Source organism: Amblyraja radiata, chromosome 25, assembly GCF_010909765.2.
Source record: "Amblyraja radiata isolate CabotCenter1 chromosome 25, sAmbRad1.1.pri, whole genome shotgun sequence".
Classification (NCBI taxonomy): domain Eukaryota; kingdom Metazoa; phylum Chordata; class Chondrichthyes; order Rajiformes; family Rajidae; genus Amblyraja; species Amblyraja radiata.
In genome coordinates this window covers 11,175,438-11,198,851 of record NC_045980.1, presented here as the reverse complement: position 1 = coordinate 11,198,851, position 23,414 = coordinate 11,175,438, and the positions used below count along the sequence as shown (strand labels likewise).

Genomic DNA, 23,414 nt, shown 5'->3' with positions numbered 1-23,414 from the left:
AACAACCTTTCTCAATGTCAGCAAGACAAAGGAGATAGTGATTGACTTCACGAAGTGCAGCTGTACACATACCCTGGTATATACTGATGGTGCCAAAGTAGAGATGGTTGACAGCTTCAGGTTTCTCTGAGTAAATATCACCAGCAACTTGACCTGGACCAGCCATATCGAAACAATGGCTAAGAAAGCACATCAACGCTTCTCCTTCCTACTTAGGAGACTTAGGAGGCTCGGCATATCCCTAACAACTCTCGCCAACTGCTACAGATGCGCCGTGGAAATCATTTTATCGAGATGCATCACAGCATGGTTTGGGAACAACTTCATGCAAGACCACAGAAAATTACAGAGAATTGTGGACGCAGCCCAGACCATCACACAAACCAACCTCCCTTCCATTGACTCCATCTACACTTCTCGCTGCTTCGGTAAGGCCACCAACATAATTAAGGAGGAGTCTCACCTTGTACACTCTCTCTTCTCCCCTCTGCCATCAGACAATAGATACAGATGTATGAAAATGCATACCTCCAGATACAGGGACTGTTTCTTCCCAGCTGTTATCAGGCAACTGAACTTTTCTATCACCAACAAGAGAGCTCTGATCTAACATTTACCTCAGTGGAGACCCTCGGACTATCTTTAAGTAAGTAAGTTTATTGGCAAAGTATTCACATACAAGGAATTTGCCAAGTGCTCCGCCCACAAGTAACAACATGACATACAGTGACAGTTACGAATGACTCAGAAAACACCAAACATCAATAATAATAAGACATTAATGATAAAACACCATTGATCAAGCATGTGAACCAACAGACTTTGGTCAGACTTTAATCAGACTTCACAGGACATAATCTTGCACTAAATGTTATTCCCGCTATCCTGCATCTGCACACTGTGGACAGCTTGATTATAATAATGTATAGTCTTTCTGCTGACTGGACAGCAACCAACAAAAATGTTTTAATTGTTCCTTGGTACACTTGGTGACAATAAACTAAAAACTATTTATCACTAATGTTATAAAATCAAAGTACAACACAACATTAAAAACAAAACGTATTAGCTCAAAATAACACTTGAATTATATTGATATAACTTAGCCAAATGATTCTCCCCTCTCTAACCTGATTTAAAGATTGTGGTTACATTCACTCTTATTGAAAAACCTGAAATGTTAATGTTTGTTTGCTCTCTCGATATTACCAGATGGATATTTCCAGCTTTTTCTTTCATTACACATTTCCAGCATCTGCAGTACCATTTTTGAAATATGTTATACACATTTTACAACTGAGTTGTAAACATACATATAGAGACAGTATAATTACATACAGAGACAGTATAATTAACATTAGTTTCAATGTATTAAATAATCAAAGTAAAAATTCCCATACCCATAGACTGGAAACCTCCTGACTTCTTCTTCTTTTTATTCTGTTCCCGAACCATCTCTCTGGTGTCAGGTTCCACATCAGATGGGCAATCAGCTGAAGGAAAGCTTGGTAAAGATTTGATGTTGTGCTGTGGAAGTAAATACAAATGAATCAATATCTTATGGCATTCAAGACAGAAACAAACATCTGGTGAAGGATCCGGTGCAGAAAGCCCAGTCTATAATCTTCCAAATAAACCCACATGCACAATGGCAATCGGGGATACTTGCTGCATAAAGATAAAATCTTCTCAATTGTTTGATTGGGGACATTACAAACAAAGTACAGACTACACAACATTTTGGCCAATTCATAAATTTGAAGCACTTATCTTAATAATTAATACCTTCTGCCCTTTGACACAACCACCTGCATTAAAACTCAAATATAAAATTAGTGTTCCAGAATATTTGCAATTTTGTTTAATGTCTTAATCCTTAATGTTAATAAGCAAGTTTAGAAACAGGAAGTAATATTTTTGTGAAATAACTTCATTTCCACTTCATTTCCCACACAAAATGGTGGCGTATGAGGATGGAATGCGTTTCGGTTACGGACTCTTCTCGTTTCACCTAACAAACAGCTAACAATGGATCAGTCTGAAGAAGGGTTTCGGCCCGAAACGTTGCGTATTTCCTTTGCTCCATCAGGGCTCTCACTTAACTTTTCTTCCCTGTTGCCAGCCGGGCATCCTTGGCAGCTTTTTAGGTTGCCAAATGACAGTTTAGGTGGTCATTTAAAATGGCTTGCATGACGCGTGCAATAATGTGCTCGGATGAAGTGCGTAGTTACCAGTCGGAATTATGCTCAATGGAGCATTCACATATTATTTCTGCTTGAAATAAAGTCACAAACTAAACATATTCACCAATCAAGACATGATATATACCACAATGACATGCAGCAAAATTATAATACACTATCTCAACTCTTTTTACACATTGCAATTAATGCAATTTCTATTATTTCTTTCCATTTCCAAACAAAAATGTGGTTGGATTATTCAGCGTATGATCAACCTGTGTCAATAAATCCTGGACCATGGTAACATATATGCTTAACCATGCACATTATAGATTGATGCAAGCATACTTTCTGTGAAGGACCGAAAATTATCATGACATGGCCATAGCATGGGTCGTTATTGCTATTGGTACAGAAACACTCTCGCTTCCCACATAATTTATCCACAACAAAATATACAGGTTGCAAGGAAATTTCTAAAGGCATTTTATGATAATAGCAGTTAAAATGAATTCTGTAATAACGTGTCAACGGTAGCAGTGACAATCGAACATTGCGGTTTTAATGTTGCACGAGTTCACAATTTAATCTTTATTAAAACAAATAATAACATTGGGAATTAAAACACACTTGATTGCATTCTGGTATCAAACATAGTCAATGTTCGCTCTGAAGACATTCCCAGTGGAGTAGGGTTGGGGGTGGTGGTGAAAGTGCGGGATGGATAGATGGGGTGGGGGGGGGGGGGGGGGGGGGGGTGGGGGGGTTGAGAAGGCAATCGGTGCAGAATGGATGGATTGTGGCAGGGGAATTAGTGAGTGTTGGAGTAGGTAAAATTGTGAGGGGTGAGCGCGGGGGATGTCAGAGGGGTTGAATGGGGGGGATCAGTATGATATGGACGGGGGGGATCTGTGCAGGATGGATGGTGGGATCTGTGCAGGATGGATGGGGGGGGATCAGTACAGAATGAATGGGGGTAGACAAAAATGCTGGAGAAATTCAGCAGGCGAGGCAGCATCTATGGAGCGAAGGAAATAGGCAACGTTTCGGGTCGAGACCTTTCTTCAGACTGATTCTTCTTGAATGGGGGGGTCAGTACAGGATGAATGGGGGGGGGGGGGGATCAGCGCAGGATGAATGGGCGGATCAGTACCGGATGAATGTGAGGATCAGTACAGGATGAATGGGGGGGGTCAGTACAGTGTGGATCGGAGGGTCTGTACGGGATGAATGGTGGGATCACTACAGGATGAATGGGGGGGGATCGCTATAGGAATGGGGGGGTCGCTACAGGATGAATGGGGGGGGGTCGCTACAGGATGAATGGGGGGGATCGCTACAGGACGAATGGGGGGGGATCAGTGCAGGATGAATGGGGGAGGGGATCAGTGCAGGATGAATGGAGATCAGTGCAGGATGAATGGGGGGATCAGTGCAGGATGAATGGGGGATCAGTACAGGATGGATGGGGGGATCAGTACAAGATGAATGGGGAGATCAGTACAGGATGGATGGGGAGATCAGTACAGGATGGATGGGGGGGGAACAGTACAGGATGAATGAGGGGATCAGTACAGGATGAATGGGGGGAAACAGTACAGGATGAATGAGGGGATCAGTACAGGATGGATGGGGGGGGGGAACAGTACAGGATGAATGAGGGGATCAGTACAGGATGAATGGGGGGGAACAGTACAGGATGAATGAGGGGATTAGTACAGGATGGATGGGGGGGGGGGACAGTACAGGATGAATGAGGGGTACAGTACAGGATGGATGGGGGGGGAACAGTACAGGATGAATGAGGGGATCGGTACAGGATGAATGGGGGGGGGGGGACAGTACAGGATGAATGAGGGGATCGGTACAGGATGGATGGGGGGGAACAGTACAGGATGAATGAGGGGATCGGTACAGGATGAATGGGGGGGAACAGTACAGGATGAATGGGGGGGAACAGTACAGGATGAATGAGGGGATCAGTACAGGATGGATGGGGGGGGGGGGGGAACAGTACAGGATGAATGAGGGGATCGGTACAGGATGAATGGGAGGGGGGGATCAGTAAAAGATGAATGGGTAAATCACTACAGGATGGATGGGGGGGGATCGGTGCAGGGTAAATGGAGGGTGGGTCAGTACGGGATGGATGGGGGGGGGGGGGTTCAGTACAGGATGGATGGCAAGGAGAAGTGCAGGATGAAGGGGCAGGGGGAGGAGGGAGAGGAGGGGGTGGTGGTGCCGGAGCCGGAGCCGGAGCCGCTGTGCGGGCACGGCATTCGCTCCGACCCTCTGTCACCCTGCACCCAGTATCTTTGCCGCGCACTACAGCTTGTTACCAAAGGTATTTGCTTGTTACTGCCGCCGACACGAAATGTCATGTTCCTTTTCTCCAGAGATGCTGCCTGACTCGCTGAGTTACTCGTTTTTTGTGTCTATCTTCGGTATATGCAGTATCTGCAGTGCCAAGCGGGGCAAAATTACTCGGCATTAAGGTTGCCCGGCGGCACTTTGGGTGGTCATTGGCACCCGGGCAACTGCTAATTTCGAGCCCTGTCCAGAGAGGCTGCCTCACCCACTGAGTTTCTCCAGCATTTTTGTCTACCACCGCTAACAATGACCTGTTTCCTTTATCATCGTTACTTTTTTGCATATCTCTCATTCATTGTTCTTTATCTCTCTACATAATCGTCCATAACTCTCGTTCCCCTTATCCCAAACCAGTCTGAAGAAAGGTCTCGACCCCAAACATCACCCATTTCTACTATTCAGAGATGCTGCCTGTCCCACTGAGTTACTCCAGCTTTTTATGTCTCTCTTCTTTATGGAGCCTCCCCCCTACCCCTCATCACCATGACGGGGGCTGGATGTTAATAGACATACAGCGCGGAAACAGGCCCTTTGGCCCATCTTCAAGATGATCTTGTCCATGCCGACCAGATGCCCCAACTAGTCCCACCTGCCTGCGTTTGGCCCATATTCGTCTAATTCTTTCCTACCCATGTACCTGGCTAATTGAGTTTCAGGATCTTATTACAATGGAGGCCGCCCGCTGGCCCTCAACACCCCCCGTTCATGGATCATGGATCAACCCTCAGGACTCGGGCACCCACCTTGTTCACCACCGGCGCATCGTCCACCATGGAAGGGACCAAATCGAACTCGCCGCCATCGCTCTCGACCTCCACGTCCAACCGGTTTCTCTGCGAGCGTCGCCGCGCATTCCTGGGCCTGGGCTTGAGCGGACGTTGTTGCTGCTGCTTCTTCTGCTTCTTCTTCTGCGCCATCACTCCCGCTGGATGTGGATCCGATCAACCGCCGCCGCACGCGCCCGTCACCTTCACCGTCACCGCCACGCGCTGGGCGCCGCCATCTTGCCGACCCGACGTCACGAGTCACAGGTCACCGGACCACAGCACTCACTCCACGGGACGGGGGAGGAATAGCACCAGGCTCACGATCAACTTTCATAAGAAAAGCTTCTCGTGTTGAATTTTGCTTAATGTCTTGCAGAATTACAATTTTGCTATTTAGATATTATTTTAGCGTGTTAGAAAGTTTTGGGTTGTGTTTGTTGTGTGATGTAGGGGAACGAGTGCACCCCTTTTATTTCCTTGGTGGAAGATGATGGTTAGTCCCGATCCTTGATGTGTTGCTGCCATCGCGACGGGGCGGCGGAGGCGGCTGGAGATGGAGTTGATGCGCTGCTCCCCGGCCCAGCCCAGCGGGCAGTGACTGAAGGATGGCGCCAAACGGACAATGAATGACTCGACGCGTGGGTCGTGGCGCCGTCTTCACCCTCCGCCATCACCCTGCTGTGCTCGGGTGAGACCCCGACCGCCCACAGACTCCTGGTGCACTGACACGAATGCAGTTTTACTCTGGGTACAGCAGGTCTCTTGGACTAGGACCGGGATAGATAGGTGACGTTTCAGGTCGGGACCCTTCTTCAGACCCGAGCATTGGGGACCACTTACTGGGGGCAGATGACACAAAAAGCCGGAGTTACTCAATGGACAGACAGTATCTCGAGAAAAGTAATAGGTCCAGAGATGCTGTCTGACTCGCTGAGTTATGCCAGCTTTTTGTGTCCATCTTTTGACCCTGTCCCACTTAGGAAACTTTTTGCCCCACCCAAGGTTTCCGTGCGGTTCCCGGAGGTTGCAGGTGGTTGCCGGAGGTTGCAGGTAGTGGAAACAGGTAGGGAGACTGACAAAAACCTCCGGGAACTGCACGGAAACATTGCGTGGGGTGCAAAGTCTCCAGAGGTTTCCGTTCAGGTTTCCTAAGTGAGACAGGGGCATTAGGTTCCTCCCTACACTATTAAGGGCCTGTCCCACTTTCACGACCTAATTCACGACCTCTGCCGAGTTTGCCCTTGACCTATACTCGCAGCATGGTCGTCACGAGGTTGTAGGAGGCCGTAGGTAGGTTGTGATGCTATTCATGGCATCACGTAGGTCGGGGCGATTTTTCAACATGATGAAAAATGTCCACGAGTAAAAGAGGTCGTGAAAGTGGGACAGGCCCTTTACTGGGTAGAATGCGGTCAAGGAAAGAGCGTTCACGTCGCGGCCCTGTTTCCACCAATCTTTCCACCACTACACACAAGAAGTGCAAGACGTCATTGTATGCAGATGCCGAGAAGTGCGTTCACCTCTGGCTGAACAATTTCTAATCTTGTGATGTGGATTCGATAAGAAGACTGGGTAGAATCGGACAGCATGTAGAAGTGTCCCGAGCTGAAATGTCGCCTCTCTATGTTCTCCACAGCTGATTTGCTCCAACACTTTGTACTTTACTCGATATACCAGCATCATGCAATACCTGTTGGAATTTCATTGTTCTATATGACAATTACACATTCTCGACTGCCTTGATTTATAATCCCTTGTATCTCCAGAATGAGTTACAATGCAATTCCGATCGGGAACAAGAGAACTACTTAAAAGTCACTTTGAAAATTGACAAGCAGGAAAACAATGTCTTGGGAGAAAAAAAAATATTTTGGAAGAAAATCCTTGACATGTAACCAACCCCCAGTTATCGAGTATGGTTGTCTCTTAACGGAACTGATCCTTTATGAGAAGGGTCCCAACCTGAAAAGTTACCTATCCATGTTCTCCAGGGATGGTGTCTTGCTGCGTTACTCCAGCATTTTGTGTCTTTCGCTACTGCTTTAAACATGCGTGACAATGAAATTGACAATCTCTTCAATTGATTCGTGAATTGATAGCGTCAATTAATGTAACATACAGCTTTGCATGAACAATAATGAACTAAACTAAAACCAAACTAATCTGCAACAAAAATAGGCTTAAAAACCTTTATTGAAAATGCTGACGGAAAAATAAAGGTTATAGTGAGTCAGAAACGCACTACCCCCTTTTCCCATTGACTCAATTGTTTTTAAACACAATTTTCTGTAGTGTGGGTTTTTTAGGTGCTTGTTATAGCAGAACTGCTGGTAATGTTTAGGATTCAAGCAGTCTCTGGAGAGAGAGGGAACAACACTCCTTTTTCTTTGAAGGAAAGTCATCAATTTGAAACGTATCCTGTTTCTCTCCCGTCTCTAGGTATTCATTAACCAACGGTTGGCATTGAAATCATTTGAAAACTAGACCTTCATTTACTAAATTTGTTTCTTCATGTAATCTTTGGAGTTATGTGTCCAGGTAGGAACCTTACAGATTTTGAATATGATGGTTGACGGGGTTCTCTTTGTTCATATGAGCTTGAGCACAATATCTATTCTGACAGTTTAATGCAGTACTGAAGCCTCATGCAGTTTCTTTAGTCTGACCGTCCTTTAGCTTCCTGGGGTGTATACAAAAACCCCATGTCACTTTCTCAAGGAGAAGGGAAGTATCCCAGTGTTCTTATTAAATATTTATCCTTGAGTGTTTTGAAAAATACCACCAACACACCAATTGTTATAAATTGGAAAGATAAACAAACCAATGTCAATGTTCCCTTTCAGACCAACATCACCATTATTGAGTGTCTAGTTACACTTATTCAGCTAAATTGGTTAGCCACATTTTTCACATGCCTGACACCAGACTACCAAAATGGAGCTCTTGTGGAAAGAGCTAATCAGGATGACAGAGATAATATTCAGGGATGGGTCCAAAGCCACTGACTCCTCAAAATCACTGGCCCTTTACTGGTCGATGTGGAGAAAGACTATTTGGGATGGCATTGGGAACTTTCAGGCACTACATTGGAAATATGAAAATTGCCTCGAGCTATCGACCCTATAGCCACCAGCTTCCCCATCTGTGGAATGTTTAAGATATGGTGCCTGATAATATCAGAAATTTAGAATTATAGTTGAGCAAAAAAATAATATTTCACATGTATACTCATAACAATCCTGTTTTGGTTCCAACAGTTAGATGCTCACAAATTACAGACGGCCTATAGAGAGCGGATAATACACCAGTGTAAAAACAGAATATGAACCTTTACCTAGGCATCTAAGTTTCTTGATTTAAAAAAATGGACAGCAAGACACTAAAAACTATCTTCTAAATTTCTCAATACATTGTTCAGTTTAGCTTAACGTTCATTTGTTAAATTTATTAAATATTTTAATGCCGTGTGAATTGTAAAAGCCAATATTAAAGGTTTATCTTCATTAAATGATAGTGTTTTGTTGGTGGTTTTCCATGTACTAAGGAAACAACCTTGTGTTAAGTTGAAAATAGAGTGAATCGTAGACCTTGCAAAGTTTTACTGCAATTGGATATCTTTGTCACAGGAATTAACCAACCTGCTGAAAAATAAGTGTTAAAATTGTAAATAATGTAATATTACATCCTGTAGCAATTAGAATTTTCTTCATTGCTATAGAAATGTAAATTTTTATTAAAAATGATAAAAGAAAATAAAGGGAGTATACAGATTTGGCTTTTGAGAATATACATGGTCTCATCTAACCTGCTACCTTAATCCGCATCAATTGTATATTATGTTTGTTGATTCTTTATATCACTATTTTTCTTCTAATGCAAATTTTCCATAACATTACCGTCACAAAGTCATGCCTGCAATTGCACATATCTCCAGCAGAGAGAGTACAAGTTCAACTTACCCCTTATTTTGAACCATCAAACATTATATTGTTTGTAAACTTATTTTTCAGTAAAATGCTTTTCTAAATGACTATTTAACGAACTCTGGTGGCCTCAGATCACGTTTCTTATCAACCGTATGATTGTGCCATCAAATTCAATTATTTCTCCTCCTTTAACAGTTAAAGGAGGAGAAATAATTGAATTTGATGGCACAATGAATGGAGATAGATTAGAGGTGAAAAGGAATGGGAAAGATAGGGAAGGTACCTAAGGAAGATAGAAATGTAGATAGGGAAACAGAGGAGTAAAGAACCATGGGTATAGAAGGTTCAAGACGAGGAGGAAGTGAAGGATCTACTGGGTGTTGGTAGTGGTTGAAAAGTGTGTAAAGTGGGAGGAAATCCTCTTTATCTAATATCTTCAAATCCATTAGCATTCTGATAAACCTCTTTTGCACCCTCTGCAAATCTTCCACAACAGGGTGACCAGAACTGCATATAATACTTCAGATGAGGCCTACCAAAGTTTTATAAGGCTGTAACGTGACTTCCTGATGTTTTTCCTCAATTCCTTGAAAGCAGGCCAAAAATACTAAATTCATCAATTAATGAAGGCAAGCATACCGCATTTACCACTGTATCTACCAGTGTAGACAGTTTCAGGGAGCTGTGAACTTGGTCCCTAAAAGCCTTCTGTACATCAATCCTGTTCAAGGTCTTGCCATTAATTCTGTATTTTTCCCTTGCATACGACCACCCAAACAGCGGCACCTCACACTTGCCTTGATTAAAACATGGTTGTTTGCACTCTTTCCAATTGTAATGAAGAGCCCTTGACCTGAAATGTTAACTCTATTTGTTCCGACCAGCAGTTGGTTTTTCTTTGAAGATCCTATTTTATTGTTCCTCATAAATTGGATAATATTGGCATGGATAAGAACTACATTTGAAATAATTATGTATTAACAATTTTCAGAGCATCACCATGAAGTGTACAAAATGTATTGCATTTTAAAAAAAAAACACATGTACATTCTTGTCTTTAGGGTGACTTTGCCAGACTTGAAAAGACCTGTCCAATGTGCAACTGTCCACCCTGAGCTGCTATCATGTCAGCTGACATAGTAATTACTGCTATTCAAGCCTGTCGTACAAGTCATAAGGGACGCAGCCGTTACAGAGTTGGAGCAAAGACCTCCTACGTGGATGAAACCTTATTTGGTCATTCCAGCAAGGTCCAGAGTTCAATCGACGAATTTGATCCACCATGGGTTTCTGCATCTCCAGCTGCTACTCAACGGCCATTATTGTGGAGCCCAAGTACACAGACAAGGCCAAATGGAGATGTCAGCCAGGTTCCCATCCCTCTCAAGTCTGGAAGAACACCCATAAAAAACAAGTACAGGTAATGTTCAGCAAAATCTGTGTTATACTTGTTGCAGAATTGATGATGTGTGACTGACTGAAAAAGAAAATAAGCGTTCACTGGAAAATTTGTTGCAGAATTGATGATGTGTGACTGACTGAAAAAGAAAATAAGCGTTCACTGGAAAATTGCAAGCATATGCTTTGTGAGTAATCCAATGTACTTTTTAGATCAGAGGGTATTCCAGACCATGGAATGGAGCAATAGAACAGCGAAATGGTTAATTGCCAACTGAATGTAGGTGAGTGGATGGGAGAGTTGGTGGAGACAATAAAACAAGGGGAATGAGAGATTAGTACAAATATATATTTGATGGTCGGCTCAGACTCTAGGTTGAAGGACCTATTTGAATGCTGTATTATTCTATATTCTTGCGAATTGTTGGAGGAAAGAATAAGTATACCATCTATTCCTTTGAAATGCTAACTGGCCTTCTAAACATCAAAACCATTCCCAGATAGATAAGGTGGCAGGTGCTATCTTGGCTGGTAATTTGGACATAAACATCCAATAGATTCCAGAGATGGTAGATTGATGTCAAGAAAAATACAGAATTGCACAGAGAATTGCAAGTTTAAAATGCAAATTTAATAATTATGCTGAAATGCATAGAAAAATAAGCTGATACACTCATGTCAGTACTTCTTTCCATGACAGACACCATCATCTTCACGGATGGCTTGTTCTCCTAATCCCTCACTGCTGCTTCCAGTCATGCACCCATTATGCAAGGAATGTACAGTAAATTCAGTCAATTGGTATCATTCATTTTTTGGATGTGACTGCCACAGTTGCATAGCTATTAGTCTATACGTGCAGACACAGAAAGCTGGAGTAACTCAGCGATACAGGCAGCATCTCTGGAGAGGAATGGATGACATTTCGGGCCGAGACCCTTCTTCAGACTGATCCATACGATAGTCTATACAAGCAGTTGGTTTGGTTGTGCGCCTTGCTGGAGTACTAAATGTGTGATGGTGAGGTAAAGGATACAAATATGAGATTGGTTGAATGGGATGCGAGTTGAGCAATAGATACGGTATTAATGCTGTTCATATGTTATGTCATGTGAAGATGGTCACCCACCTGGTGAGCAAGCAACAAAAGCTTTTCACCGTAGAATAGAATAACGTCTATTGTCATTTGAACCCAAGTTCAAACGAAATTATGTTTCTGCAGTCATACAAACAAGAAAAAAAACCAAGACACACAATTAACACAATTTACATAAACATCCATCACAATGAATCTCCAGACATCTCACTGTGAGTGACCTCCCGGTGGCTCAGCACTTCAACTCCCCCTCCCATTCCCAATCCGACCTCTCTGTCCTGGGTCTCCTCCATTGCCAGAGTGAGCAACAGCGGAAATTGGAGGAACAGCACCTCATATTCCGTCTGGGGACCTTGCGTCCTTATGGCATTAACATTGAATTCTCCCAATTTGGCTAGCCCTTGCTGTCTCCTCCCCTTCCTTAACCCTCTAGCTGTCTCCTCCCACCCTCCCATCCGCCCGCCCTCGGGCTCCTCCTCCTCCTCCCCTTTTCCTTCTTTCTTCCCCCCCCCCCCCCCATCAGTCTGAAGAAGGGTTTTGGCCCGAAACGTCGCCTATTTCCTTCGCTCCATAGATGCTGCTGCACCCGCTGAGTTTCCCCAGCAATTTTGTGTACCTTCACTGTGAGTCTTGTCTCTCCCCTGTTCTTTATTCTTCTCCCGATGTTAAAGCCCCTGGCGGGCGATGACAAGTCCCGCGGCCGTTAAAGCTGCGTCGGGCGATGTAAGGCCCCGTAAGGTCGTTTTTAACCCCGCAATTCGGGCGGGAGAAGTTGCCCTTGCGGGAGCTCCGAAAAGCAGTCTCCCACCAGGGACCCGCGAGCTCCCGATGTTACCGTCCACAGGGCCTGCAGCCAGAGCCTCCGAAGTCAGGTCGCAGCCGCGTGCCATCACAGCGCTCCGCACTCCGAAGTCGGCCAGTTCCGCGATGGTGAGTCTGCAGGCTCTGCAACTGGAGCCCCAGGTTGATTCCAGTTGGAGGCCGCTCCGCGGTGCTTGGCCCCAACGACAACGGAGACCCGACAGGGAAAAGGTCGGGTCCCCGTACAGGGAAGAAATTTAAATGTTTCCCCCACCCCCTGGCCCCCCACATATACACAGCTAAAAATAGTATATAAACTACAACCAAATCACGCACTTAACAGTACAAAGAGGAAAAAAAAAACAGACGGACTGCAGAGGCCGCTGCCGCGAGGTGCCGCCACTGCACGTGACAATGAACTAAACTAAACCTTGATCTAAAAAAAGACAAAATGCTGGAGTAAATCAACAGGTCAGGAAGAATCTCTAGAGAACATGACTGGTTGATGTTCTGGGTTGGGACCCTTCTTCAGTTCATTCATCTATCTATATTCTTCAGTGATGCTGCCTGACCCGCTGAGGTACTCCAGCATTTTGTGACTGTCTTTGGTATAAACCAGCATCTGCAATTCTTTGTTATTACCCACCATGACAACTTGTGTGAGATTATTAAATTGCACAGAATTGAACTTCGATCAACATACCATTTCTTCCCACAAACGTCTGTGCACATTTCTGATGAAATTTCATCTGTGTGGGTGGAAGATCTCTCCTCCCTTTGAGTTCTTTCACCAAAACCTCCAGTGCATTGCAAGAATCATTTAGTTTTTTATTTTTCCATTGCATATTCCACCAGTGCATGAAATATTTGAACAGTGCAGTTCCCCTTTTTAAACGTTTTTTTGTGTCTTCAGGTAGTGTTAAATGTCTGTTCATTGCAACATCATGTTCCCTACTGCAGCAGCAGCCACCAATAATTCTCACAGAGAGGAGGAAGTTGACATTAGTATGAATTTACACAAAAATGCTGGAGAAACTCAGTGGGTGCAGCAGCATCTATGGAGCGAAGGAAATGGGCGACGTTTCGGGCCGGAACCCTTCTTCAGACTGATAGGGGGTGGGGGGGGAGAAGGAAGGAAAAAGGGAGGAGGAGGAGCCCGAGGGCGGGGGGATGGGAGGAGACAGCTCGAGGGTTAAGGAAGGGGAGGAGACAGCAAGGGCTAGCAAAACTGGGAGAATTCAACGTTCATGCCATCCGGACGCAAGCAACCCAGGCGGAATATGAGGTGCTGTTCCTCCAATTTCCGGTGTTGCTCACTCTGGCAATGGAGGAGACCCAGGACAGAGAGGTCGGATTGGGAATGGGAGGGGGAGTTGAAGTGCTGAGCCACCGGGAGTTCAGGTAGGTTATTGCGGACTGAGCGGAGGTGTTCGGCGAAACGATCGCCCAACCTCTTGATCTTCCCATTAGTATGAATTTAATGTGATTAAATAATTTAATATAATTTGCTGCCTGCAAACCTCTCAACGTGCATAGATTAATTGAAACACCTACTTTCTGGTATGCACTTTTTAAGTTAAGCTGGTGAGGAAAATGTTCAAATCATTTGGAACAATCTACACATTGGAGTAAAAAGTAATCTTTATTAAGAAGCAAAATCTAGCACTCTTTCTTGCCTTATGCTATAGGGACAAATGTATCAACTATTCCATGAATTAAAAAGTAATCTTTATTAATAAACAAAATCCAGTACTTTTGCCATGTCCAATAGGAACACATTTATCAACTAAGAAATCTAGTACTCTCTCTTTATGCTATAGTGATTCATGCATTATGTACAGTCCCCTCCATAATGTTTGGGACAAAGACCCATCATTTATTTATTTGCCTCTGTACGCCACAATTTGAGATTTGTAATAGAAAAAAAATCACATATGGTTAAAGTGCACATTGTCAGATTTTAATAAAGGCCATTTTTATACATTTTGGTTTTACCATGTAGAAATTAGAGCAGTATTTATACATAGCCCCCTGATTTCAGGGCACCATAATGTTTTGGGTACAGCAAAGACATGTAAATGAAAGTAGTCATGTTGCATATCCTTTGCATGCAATGACTGCTTGAAGTCTGTGATTCGAGGACATCACCAGTTGCTGGGTGTCTTCTCTGGCGATGCTCTGCCAGGCCTGTATTGCAGCCATCTTTAGCTTGTGCTTGTTTTGGGGGCTAGTACCGTTCGGTTTTCTCTTCAGCATATAAAAGGCGTGCTCAATTGGGTCCAGATCGGGTGATTGACTTGGCCACTCAAGAATTGACCATTTTTTAGCTTTGAAAAACTCCTTTGTTGCTTTAGCAGTATGTTGGGATCATTGTCTTGCTGTACAATGAACCGCCGGCCAATGAGTTTTGAGGCATTTGTTTGAACTTGAGCAGGTAGAATGTATCTATACACTTCAGAATTTATTATGCTACTACCATCAGCAGTTGTATGATCAATGAAGATAAGTGAGCCAGTACCTTCAGCAGCCATACATGCCCAGGCCATAACACCCCCACCACCGTGATTCGCAGATGAGGTGGCATGCTTTGGATCTTGGGCAATTCCTTCTCTCCTCCATGCTTTGCTCTTGCCATCACTTTGATATAAGTTAATCTTCGTCTCATCTGTGCACAAGACCTTTTTGCAGAACTATGGTTGCTCTTTTAAGTACTTCTTGGCAAACCGTAATCTGCCCATCCTAGTTTTGCGGCTAACCCAACGGTTTGCATCTTACAGTGTGGCCTCTGTATTTCTGTTCATGAAGTCTTCTGCGCACAGTTTTATTGACAAATCCACACCTGAAAAGTGTTTCTGATCTGTCGGACAGGTGTTTGGAGATTTTTCTTTATTATAGAGAGAATTCTTCTGTGATCAGCTGTGGAGGTCTTCCTTGGCCTCACCTGTGCTCTCTTTCTTCTTAATGATGTTCCAAACAATTGATTTTGGTAAGCTTAAGGTTTGGCTAATGTCTCCAACAGTTTTACTCTTGTTTCTCAGTCTCATAATGGCTTCTTTGACTTTCATTGGCACATCTTTGGTTCTCATATTTATAAACAGCAACGTTTCCAAAGGTGATGGAATGACTGGAGGAAAGACTAAGTACTGAGAGTTCTCTTATACCAGCATTGAGGATGCTATTAAACACACCTGAGCGATTACAAACTCCTGGGAAGCCATGTGTCCCCAACATTATGGTGCCCTGAAATAGTGGGACTATGTATAAACGCAACTGTAATTTCTACATGGTGAAACCAAAATGTATAAAAAATATCCTTTAATAAAATCTGACAATGTGCACTTTAACCACATGTGATTTTTTTCTATTACAAATCTCAAATTGTGGAGTACAGAGGCAAATAAATAAATGAGGGGTCTTTGTCCCAAACATTATGGAGGGCAGTGTAGTTCAAATATGGCTCAGTTAATCCGTTTCAGAAACTGCTGCCTCTTGCCAAAATTTGAGTTCTGTTCAAGAGTGATGTATAATACGATTGTGTGATGTGGCTGTCACAGTAGAACAGATGTCTGCGTCAATGAACAGTGATTTATGATAATTGTTCAATGTAACCATGATGAACTAGATTAATACTGAAAATTACTTTCATTTACAGCAGCAATAGATTGTAATATCTTGATGGCAGTCACATTGAGCCACATTATGTAGTTCATTAATGCAGTATTTGTGTTGCTAATGGTCCTATCAAACCTTTGGATGACCCGAAGGTACAATTTGTCGAACATTCACTTTAATTAGAAATACTGATACTTACTTGATAATATGTGAAGAAATATTGACGGAGAAATTGGCTCAATGTTGCATTATAAATTGGAAAGATACAATAATATATTCCCTTAACTGAACCCAAGCATAAGTAGTATGGTGGAGTACATTTAAAAAAAATCTATTTTAATATTGTCTTCATTTATTTCATTTTTTCTTTATCTAAGATTAAAATCCTGTAAACCCAGCTACTGTGATGAGTCCCTTTTTGGGCCAAGACAAGATGATGCAGGCTGGGAGGCACCATGGACTGTAAAGGATGACAAAATAAAGATTCGTCCACTCCTGTGGTCCCCTACACCGCGCAAAATTAGCTCAAGTGCCTTTCGTTCCACCAGTAACCAGTTACCATCAGATGGAAGAAATCCAGTGAAACCGCATCATCCAACCACAAGAAAATCTTCTACTGACTTTATTACTGAATATAAAGATAAAACTGATTACTGGAGGAGGCCAGACAGTAACAATGCCTCTCCCAATGACACCCCAGGTCGAAGAAGATCACAGTCCTTGACTAGAAAGGACAATTCTATGAAGGAGATTGTGAAGGAAGATTCAACACTGAATGCTCCCAGGAACATCAAGCCATTGCGGGGTAGGCCAATTTCAGCTTCAGCTGTACACTCTGGTTTGCAGCATTCTTTGAGAACAAGATCAGGTAGTCTGTCAGATTCTGCCACAGCCAATCGACTCAACACAACAAATTCTGTAAAATTAAATCCACCCTGGAAATATTAAGGCTGTATTGTTTTTGAAAGTTGGAGAAAAAGCAGAACAGATGTTTTCAAGCCACTTTGGAGTAGGAAAGGAACTGCGCTTTTGGATTCCTGAAAATATTGTGCTTTGATTATCCATTTTGAATCCAAAGCTAAACAAATTGAAATCTGTCCTTAATAATGGAACGGTTAGGAACTGTGGATTGGTGAAACAAAAGACCCAGCAACATTTCTCATGTGATGGTAGATTAGGCATTTCTGTAAAAATACATAATGAAAACAGAAGTCACAATATTGGGTGAGTGATTGTGGTTGTTTTCTTGACTTCGATCCAACAGTCTCCAACAGGCTGTTTGCTGTACCACTGGACATATCATTAACTGTGGCGGCAAAGGCAGTGATGTGCCAGAGAAGCTGAAACGGTGATAGAGACCCGTGTTCGATCCTGACTATTGGTGCTGTCCTTTTCTGAATTTGTACGTTCTTTCCGTGACCGTGTGGGTTTTTTCCCGAGAACTTCTGTCTCCTCCCACACTCCACAGGTTTGTTAGTTAATTGGTTTGGTATAAATGTAAATTGTCCCCGGTTGCGTGTAGGATAGTGTTAATGTGCGACGACAGGTCGGTACGGACTCGATGGGCCTAAACCCCTCTTCTGAATGATGCAGTCAGCTTTATACAAGGAAAGACTGATATAGCCACTTAATGCCACCAGGGACACAGTGTGCCAAGGGCTGGTTTCTGTGCTGTATCACACTGCAGTCAGGCCAGACACTATGTCTGGTCTGACTGCAGAGTGATACAGCACAGAAACTGGCCCTTGGCACACTGTGTGCCTGATGGCATTAAGTAGCTATCCACAGTAATCAATTTACCAGCGCTGGTTTCATAGCCTTCTATGTACTGGGAATGTGATGATCAGCCATGATCACATTGAATGGTGGTGCTGGCTCGAAGGGCCGGATGGCCTACTCCTGCACCTATTGTCTATTGTCTATAATGTGATCATCTACGTGCTTATTAAATATTGTGAGAGTACCTGCATCCAGTAACCACTCAGTGTGTTCCAGATTCCAAACAACCTCTGAGTGAAAAAGTTCTTCCTCAGTTCAAAGTAGGCAAAAAGAAGGCAAATGGAGTATAATGTGGTAAACTGTATGTTAATTTGCAAGGAAAAATGATTTAAAAAATATTCTTTAAATAAGGAAAGCTGCAGCGTAAAGGGATTTGCAAGTCGGCATTCATGTTATAATGAATAAGATTTAAAAAATGCAGACTTTAATGACGAGGTTGGAGGATAAAAGTAGAGCAGTTTTACGGAGACAGTAAAAGGCATTAGTGGGTCCACAACTAGAGTACTGTGTCTAGGTCACATCTTGAGTATCGTGAACCATTCAAGTCTTCTTGGTTGCCTTATTTAAGGAACGTTTCATTATAGGAGGTAGTTTAGAGGGTTCAGTTGATACTAGGGATAGAAGGCATTGTCACAGAATAAGGCAGCACACATTTAAAAGTGAGCTGAGCAAGAATTTCTTCTCTTGAAAGGTTTTCAGTTCTGCCCCAGAAAGTTGTTAAAGCTGAATCCTTGAATGTATGTGAAGCTGAGATAGATTTTTAGTCATGAGAATCGTGGATTATAAGTAAAGAGCAGGAAATTAGGAGTGGCATTGAGATAAATTGGATCAGCTGTAGAGGCACCAAATGTGGTGAACAAATGGGTTACTTTATTCAGGCATAATAGGTTGGTTATACTTGCACGTTGGTCCTCTTACATAAAGTTGTTGCTGCTACGAGGGGTGAGTGTCCTTCCACCTCAGCTGAACCCCTGCTGAGGTGGAAGGACACTCACCCCTAGAGAGAAGAGAGCTGGACAGCTCGAAGTAAGAGAGAGAGAAGAGAGAGAGAGGGAGAGGGTTGTCCCTGGGTTCGTTATATATACCAGCCCACACCCCTTTACCCCGTGACAACTCCTCCCCGCCATTGCCCAGTCATGTGACCCTACCCCCCCCCCCCCCGACTGCTGAGGGTTAGTGTAGCTAATGGCCCCACCACCGGGTGCCGCCACACAGCCATGATTTATGGAGAGTTGGCTTTTAAAATTATTTAATCTATTTGCACCATTCTTAAATATCTCTAATGAGAGATAGAAAACCAATTAAAAAGCCTTTCATGAGCGTCGTCAAACAACATTGAGACAATCGGGATCTTTCTGGAGCAATGTTTCAGAATACTTCGTCTGAGGCCTAATTGCTTGGAACCTGATCCACCTTAGCTGTGGGTTTTCTAGCCCTCTGCAACTCAAAAAAAGAACGTGGGTGGACACCATGAATATCGAGCCAATGGCAGTAGACTGGACCTGAAATATTTGGCGTTCTTGCTTTTGTGACTGCTTGAGTCAAAGAACATGCATGGCCTGTCCAGAATTTTAGCATAGAAAGGAAGAACATAGTGGCTCTGCCCACATGATGGATTTTCTTCATGTGGCCCGCCCTGTCCAAGGTGCTCTGATAACCTTGCAGCTAGCTCCAGGCTGCAAGTTGTGCATAAATGCTGTAAAGCAATCATACCATGTGGGATGGGACCTGTCAGGTTGGGATTGGCCTCAATAAAAGGGGAGGCAAGGAATCATTTGCTTGATTTAGTGGAGTGTACTAGTTTATGGTTTGGCTTTTTCCAGAGGTTCTCCTACCGATTACAAAAGTGTCAACCCTCAATGCAGAACAGGGCCCATAATTTAGACTGGCTCTTCAATGTAGTATCAAAGGAAACATATTCGGTGGTGACAGTTTGTAAAAGGCATTAAAACCAAGATCCACCTGTCATTTTGTTCAAATCTAAACAGTGGCATTTAGGATCACTCGAAGATGAGTGCATGTTCCAAGTTTTTATGTCTCATGCGTGAGGTCAATATTCGCCACATTGCCAATGGTCTGGGCTCTGTAGGAGTGGTCAAGGTTGTAGGTAACGTGTAGTGATCATCTTTACTCTCAATTGGCCGATCGTATAGGCAGGTTTTTGATCTTGTTATTGGGTTTTGTCCAGGTTAACTAATAGGGTTATCAGCAATTTATAACGTTCATCCCTTCAATAGTGTTATTTGCTCACTGAAGCCAAAGATTATCAATTCCTAAAAGGGTGGTGCCCAAATTTGTCAGTATAGTAATGATTTCTTATCATTTACCTTTCATCTTTTGATGTGGTTAAGTTGTTGACTCGACTGACAATTGAGGTTGGGAAGTTTTGATGGGCCATAACCAACCATTATTATTTTCTGTACCTAGTTTTGTTTGAAAGCATTTCTGTATATCCTCCTTACTGAGGGAACATTTTGATGTTCCTTAGAGCTCCCATTATTTGGTGTGCAAGCCTTTTATAATCTCTTTGGTAGATATCTTGGGCCTGTATGTATGTGGCCTTTTTTGCATATTTCCTGAGTGTGGTTTTATTTTTATGTGGGTAATTAATTTTCTTATTCAGGTTTGAGTTTTTAGGTCAATTTCCTTCAGACTTCTTTCTGTAGTCTTCAGTATTACACTCTGTTATACTCTTGACCAAGCCAAGTCTCAATGTCACTTTTATTGTTTTAGCAGTTGGCCAGCTTGTCTTAGGACATCATATAGATGCTCTTAGGGTCCCCCACTGGCAGTATAGCTTTTGGTCTCTATCTCAGTGGAGAAATGCTATTAACATTCGTCTCTGTCGTTTCCTCGATTTCCTCTCTCCTCTCTGTCTCTCCTTCAGGTTCAAGGACTATTGATGCCAGTGACTTCTAGATTTCCCTTTTTCTGTCAGAGATCTGTTTACTTGTCTTTGATGTTAAGCTCTTTGAAATATTTGAGTTTGTATTTCAGTGGCCTTCACATTTCTTTTCAAGGTCCATTAGTAATGTCACTTCCTTGCACCAAATAGATTTCTTCCCCGGTTGCCCCTTCAGGTGTTCCAAAATCAATTTTTAGTTTGAGCTCAGCATACCTCTGTCTTTCGTGCTGGCCCAGTCTGCTTTTGCTAGCAAAAGTTTCCTTGCATACCTTGTAGGTGAAATTATTTATGTTCTTTTTATCTTATGGTCCTTTGCAACTGGAATAATAACACGGAATTGAATGAACCGTATCAATCTTATATTTGCTGCAAGTTGCTTTTATTGTCCGGATCTTGCATAGGTCACTCTACACCCCTCACATTGTATGGCATTGCAAGAGTCCGAACCAGCACTTCTGTCTTTGTTTTGTCTGATCTCTTTGGGAGGATTGGAATACTCTGTGTATGAATACTCCCCTACCTGAGAGTTATTCCCTTATTTTTATCCTCCCCTTCTCCCAATTTGGAATATTTCAAATTCCATATGGTAACGGTTGGGATTTCCTTACCCTCTGAGTGTTTGAGATTTCTGCCCAGTTTCCATATAAAAATAAACATATAAAGAGTGGCTACTTTTTGAGACTGACATATACCTCAATATCATTTTGTGGAGCCTTATTACATGTATTTTTTGCCAATATTTTGTTGATTGAAAGATATTTTGGGAGGGTGGGACAATGGAAAAATTCAAGTTCAAAGGTAAATTATAACTTTAGCTTTTAAGTTTTATTCAGATGTTTGCAGCCAATCTGTACTTTTTAGAATTTGTCTAACACCTATGAAAATATAATTTGTAATTGTGGGTTTTTCTTATTTGTTTATTTTAATCAATTGAAATTATGATAAAACATTTGTACCAATAATATCATGCAAACATTTAAGAATTTATACTGCTCAAATCATTGTCAGAAATTATCTTATAACAACAATATTAAACCCAATAAATTGAACCATTTTGTGGGTTTTTGTTCTGTTTTTTTTGTACAGTATATTAATTATTGTCCTAGTTGGAAACTAACAATTCTCTGCTTACACTGAATGTTTTTTATTAGCTCTTTAAGAGCATTTTTTAAAATAGATAATTTAGCCCCTTATCAGCTCCATTATTTAACAATGTCACCGTAGCCTTGCATCGCTGTTCAATACTAACTCCATGTCTCTTGATTCCATTAAAATCCATCTATAATTACAGGAGTGGGGACATGTCCGGTAGGCGGCGCGGCTCTCGCCAGCAGCGGCCTCTGCAGTCCGTCTGCGTTTTTATTATTTTATGTCTATGTTTTAATGTAGTTTTTGTTATTTTTGTTGGGGTATGTGTGTGGGGGGGTGGGGGTGGTGTGGGGGGGAGGGGGAAACTTTTTAAATCTCTCCCTGCACGGGAGACCCGACCTTTTCTTTGTCGGGTCTCCGTTGTCGTTGGGGCTGCAACGAGGAGCGGCCTCCAACATGAAGACCGGGGGCTCCAGTGCCGACACTCACCTCACCGTCGCGGAGCTGGCCGAGTCCAGAGCGGGTGGAGCTGTGGTGGACGCTGCTGCGACCCGACCCCCGGAGATTCGGTGGCTGCAACTGCGGGTTTGGCGGACGGCACCGGGAGCCCGCGGGTCCCTGGAGGGAGACCGCTTTTCGGGGCTTCCGCAACGGCGACTTCTCCCGCCCGAGTTGCGGGGTTGAAGAGCTCCTGGAGCGGGGCCTTACAGCACCGCCCCGCGCGGCTTGGAATGGCGGCGGGCTGCGAGCGCGCACCGGGGGCTCTAACACCAAGACCCGGTGCGCGAACTTGTATTACCCGGCGTGGTTTAATGGCCACGGGACAATTCGCCATCGCCCGCCGGGGGCTTTGACTTTGACTCTGACATGGGGGGGGGAAGAGTGCAGTGGAGAGAGAAGTTTTTTTGGCCTTCCATCACAGCAATGTGATGGATGTTTATGTAAAATATGTTGTGTCTTGGGTCTATTGTTGTAATGTATGGCTGCAGAAACGGCATTTCGTTTGGACCTCACGGGGTCCAAATGACAATAAAATTGAATTGTATTGTATTGTATTGTATTGTAATTGTATCACATTGAGGTTTGGTATGAGGTTGGGAACCTCACTCAAACTGGGTCTTTGTCCAAAAGATTGGAGATGAGTTAATTAACAAAAAATAATGAAGCTTCAGAGAAAACACATTTATGTTTAGTGAAACTTGAAATTGCTGAAGGCCAGCATTGGCCCAGCTCTTTTACGTGAAGATATTATAAATTGCAATTTTGAATGGTTAATTTAATCACTTTATTTCTCACAACTTATCCCAATCCTTTTAGAATTTGTAAATTTTTTAATAACATTGCTGTTTAAAAACTGGTACGTGATGATTGTCTGAGAAAATATTAGCCTTATCTTCAACTCATCTCTGTGCAGTGGTGAAGGGGGTAGAGGTAGGGGCATTGAATGACATTGCTGACCAAAGAAGATTATATTTCAGGAGACTAAAG

General features: G+C 43.1%; 2 protein-coding genes across 4 annotated transcripts in view; one reads left to right on the top strand and one right to left on the bottom strand.

The window, feature by feature from the left end:
- ddx54 (DEAD-box helicase 54) overlaps nt 1-5,574 on the bottom strand; it is a 37,599-nt gene extending 32,025 nt beyond the window's left edge. The window contains exons 1-2 of the mRNA XM_033043140.1: nt 5,297-5,574; nt 1,401-1,527 (exon numbers count right to left, since the gene is read on the bottom strand). Coding sequence (XP_032899031.1) covers nt 1,401-1,527; nt 5,297-5,470 — 301 coding nt within the window. The 5' untranslated portion in view covers nt 5,471-5,574. The remainder of the gene's footprint in view (nt 1-1,400; nt 1,528-5,296) is intronic.
- Nucleotides 5,575-5,678: 104 nt separating this feature from the next.
- On the top strand, nt 5,679-17,371 carry rita1 (RBPJ interacting and tubulin associated 1). Of its 3 annotated transcripts, none has more exons than XR_004415681.1 (4): nt 5,679-6,008; nt 7,760-7,858; nt 10,863-10,928; nt 16,531-16,560. XR_004415681.1 is itself a non-coding variant. In XM_033043152.1 (4 exons), the coding sequence occupies exons 3-4, from the start codon at nt 10,371-10,373 to the stop codon at nt 17,099-17,101; spliced, it is 867 nt and encodes a 288-aa protein (XP_032899043.1). In that variant the 5' UTR covers nt 5,856-6,008; nt 7,760-7,858; nt 10,308-10,370; the 3' UTR covers nt 17,102-17,371. The 3 variants fall into 3 exon arrangements, 2 of the variants coding, with proteins under 2 accessions (XP_032899043.1, XP_032899044.1); XM_033043152.1 differs by lacking the exon at nt 10,863-10,928 and adding an exon at nt 10,308-10,666 and having other exon boundaries at nt 5,856-6,008; nt 16,531-17,371; XM_033043153.1 differs by lacking the exons at nt 7,760-7,858; nt 10,863-10,928 and adding an exon at nt 10,308-10,666 and having other exon boundaries at nt 5,856-6,008; nt 16,531-17,371.
- The last annotated feature ends 6,043 nt before the right edge of the window (nt 17,372-23,414 follow it).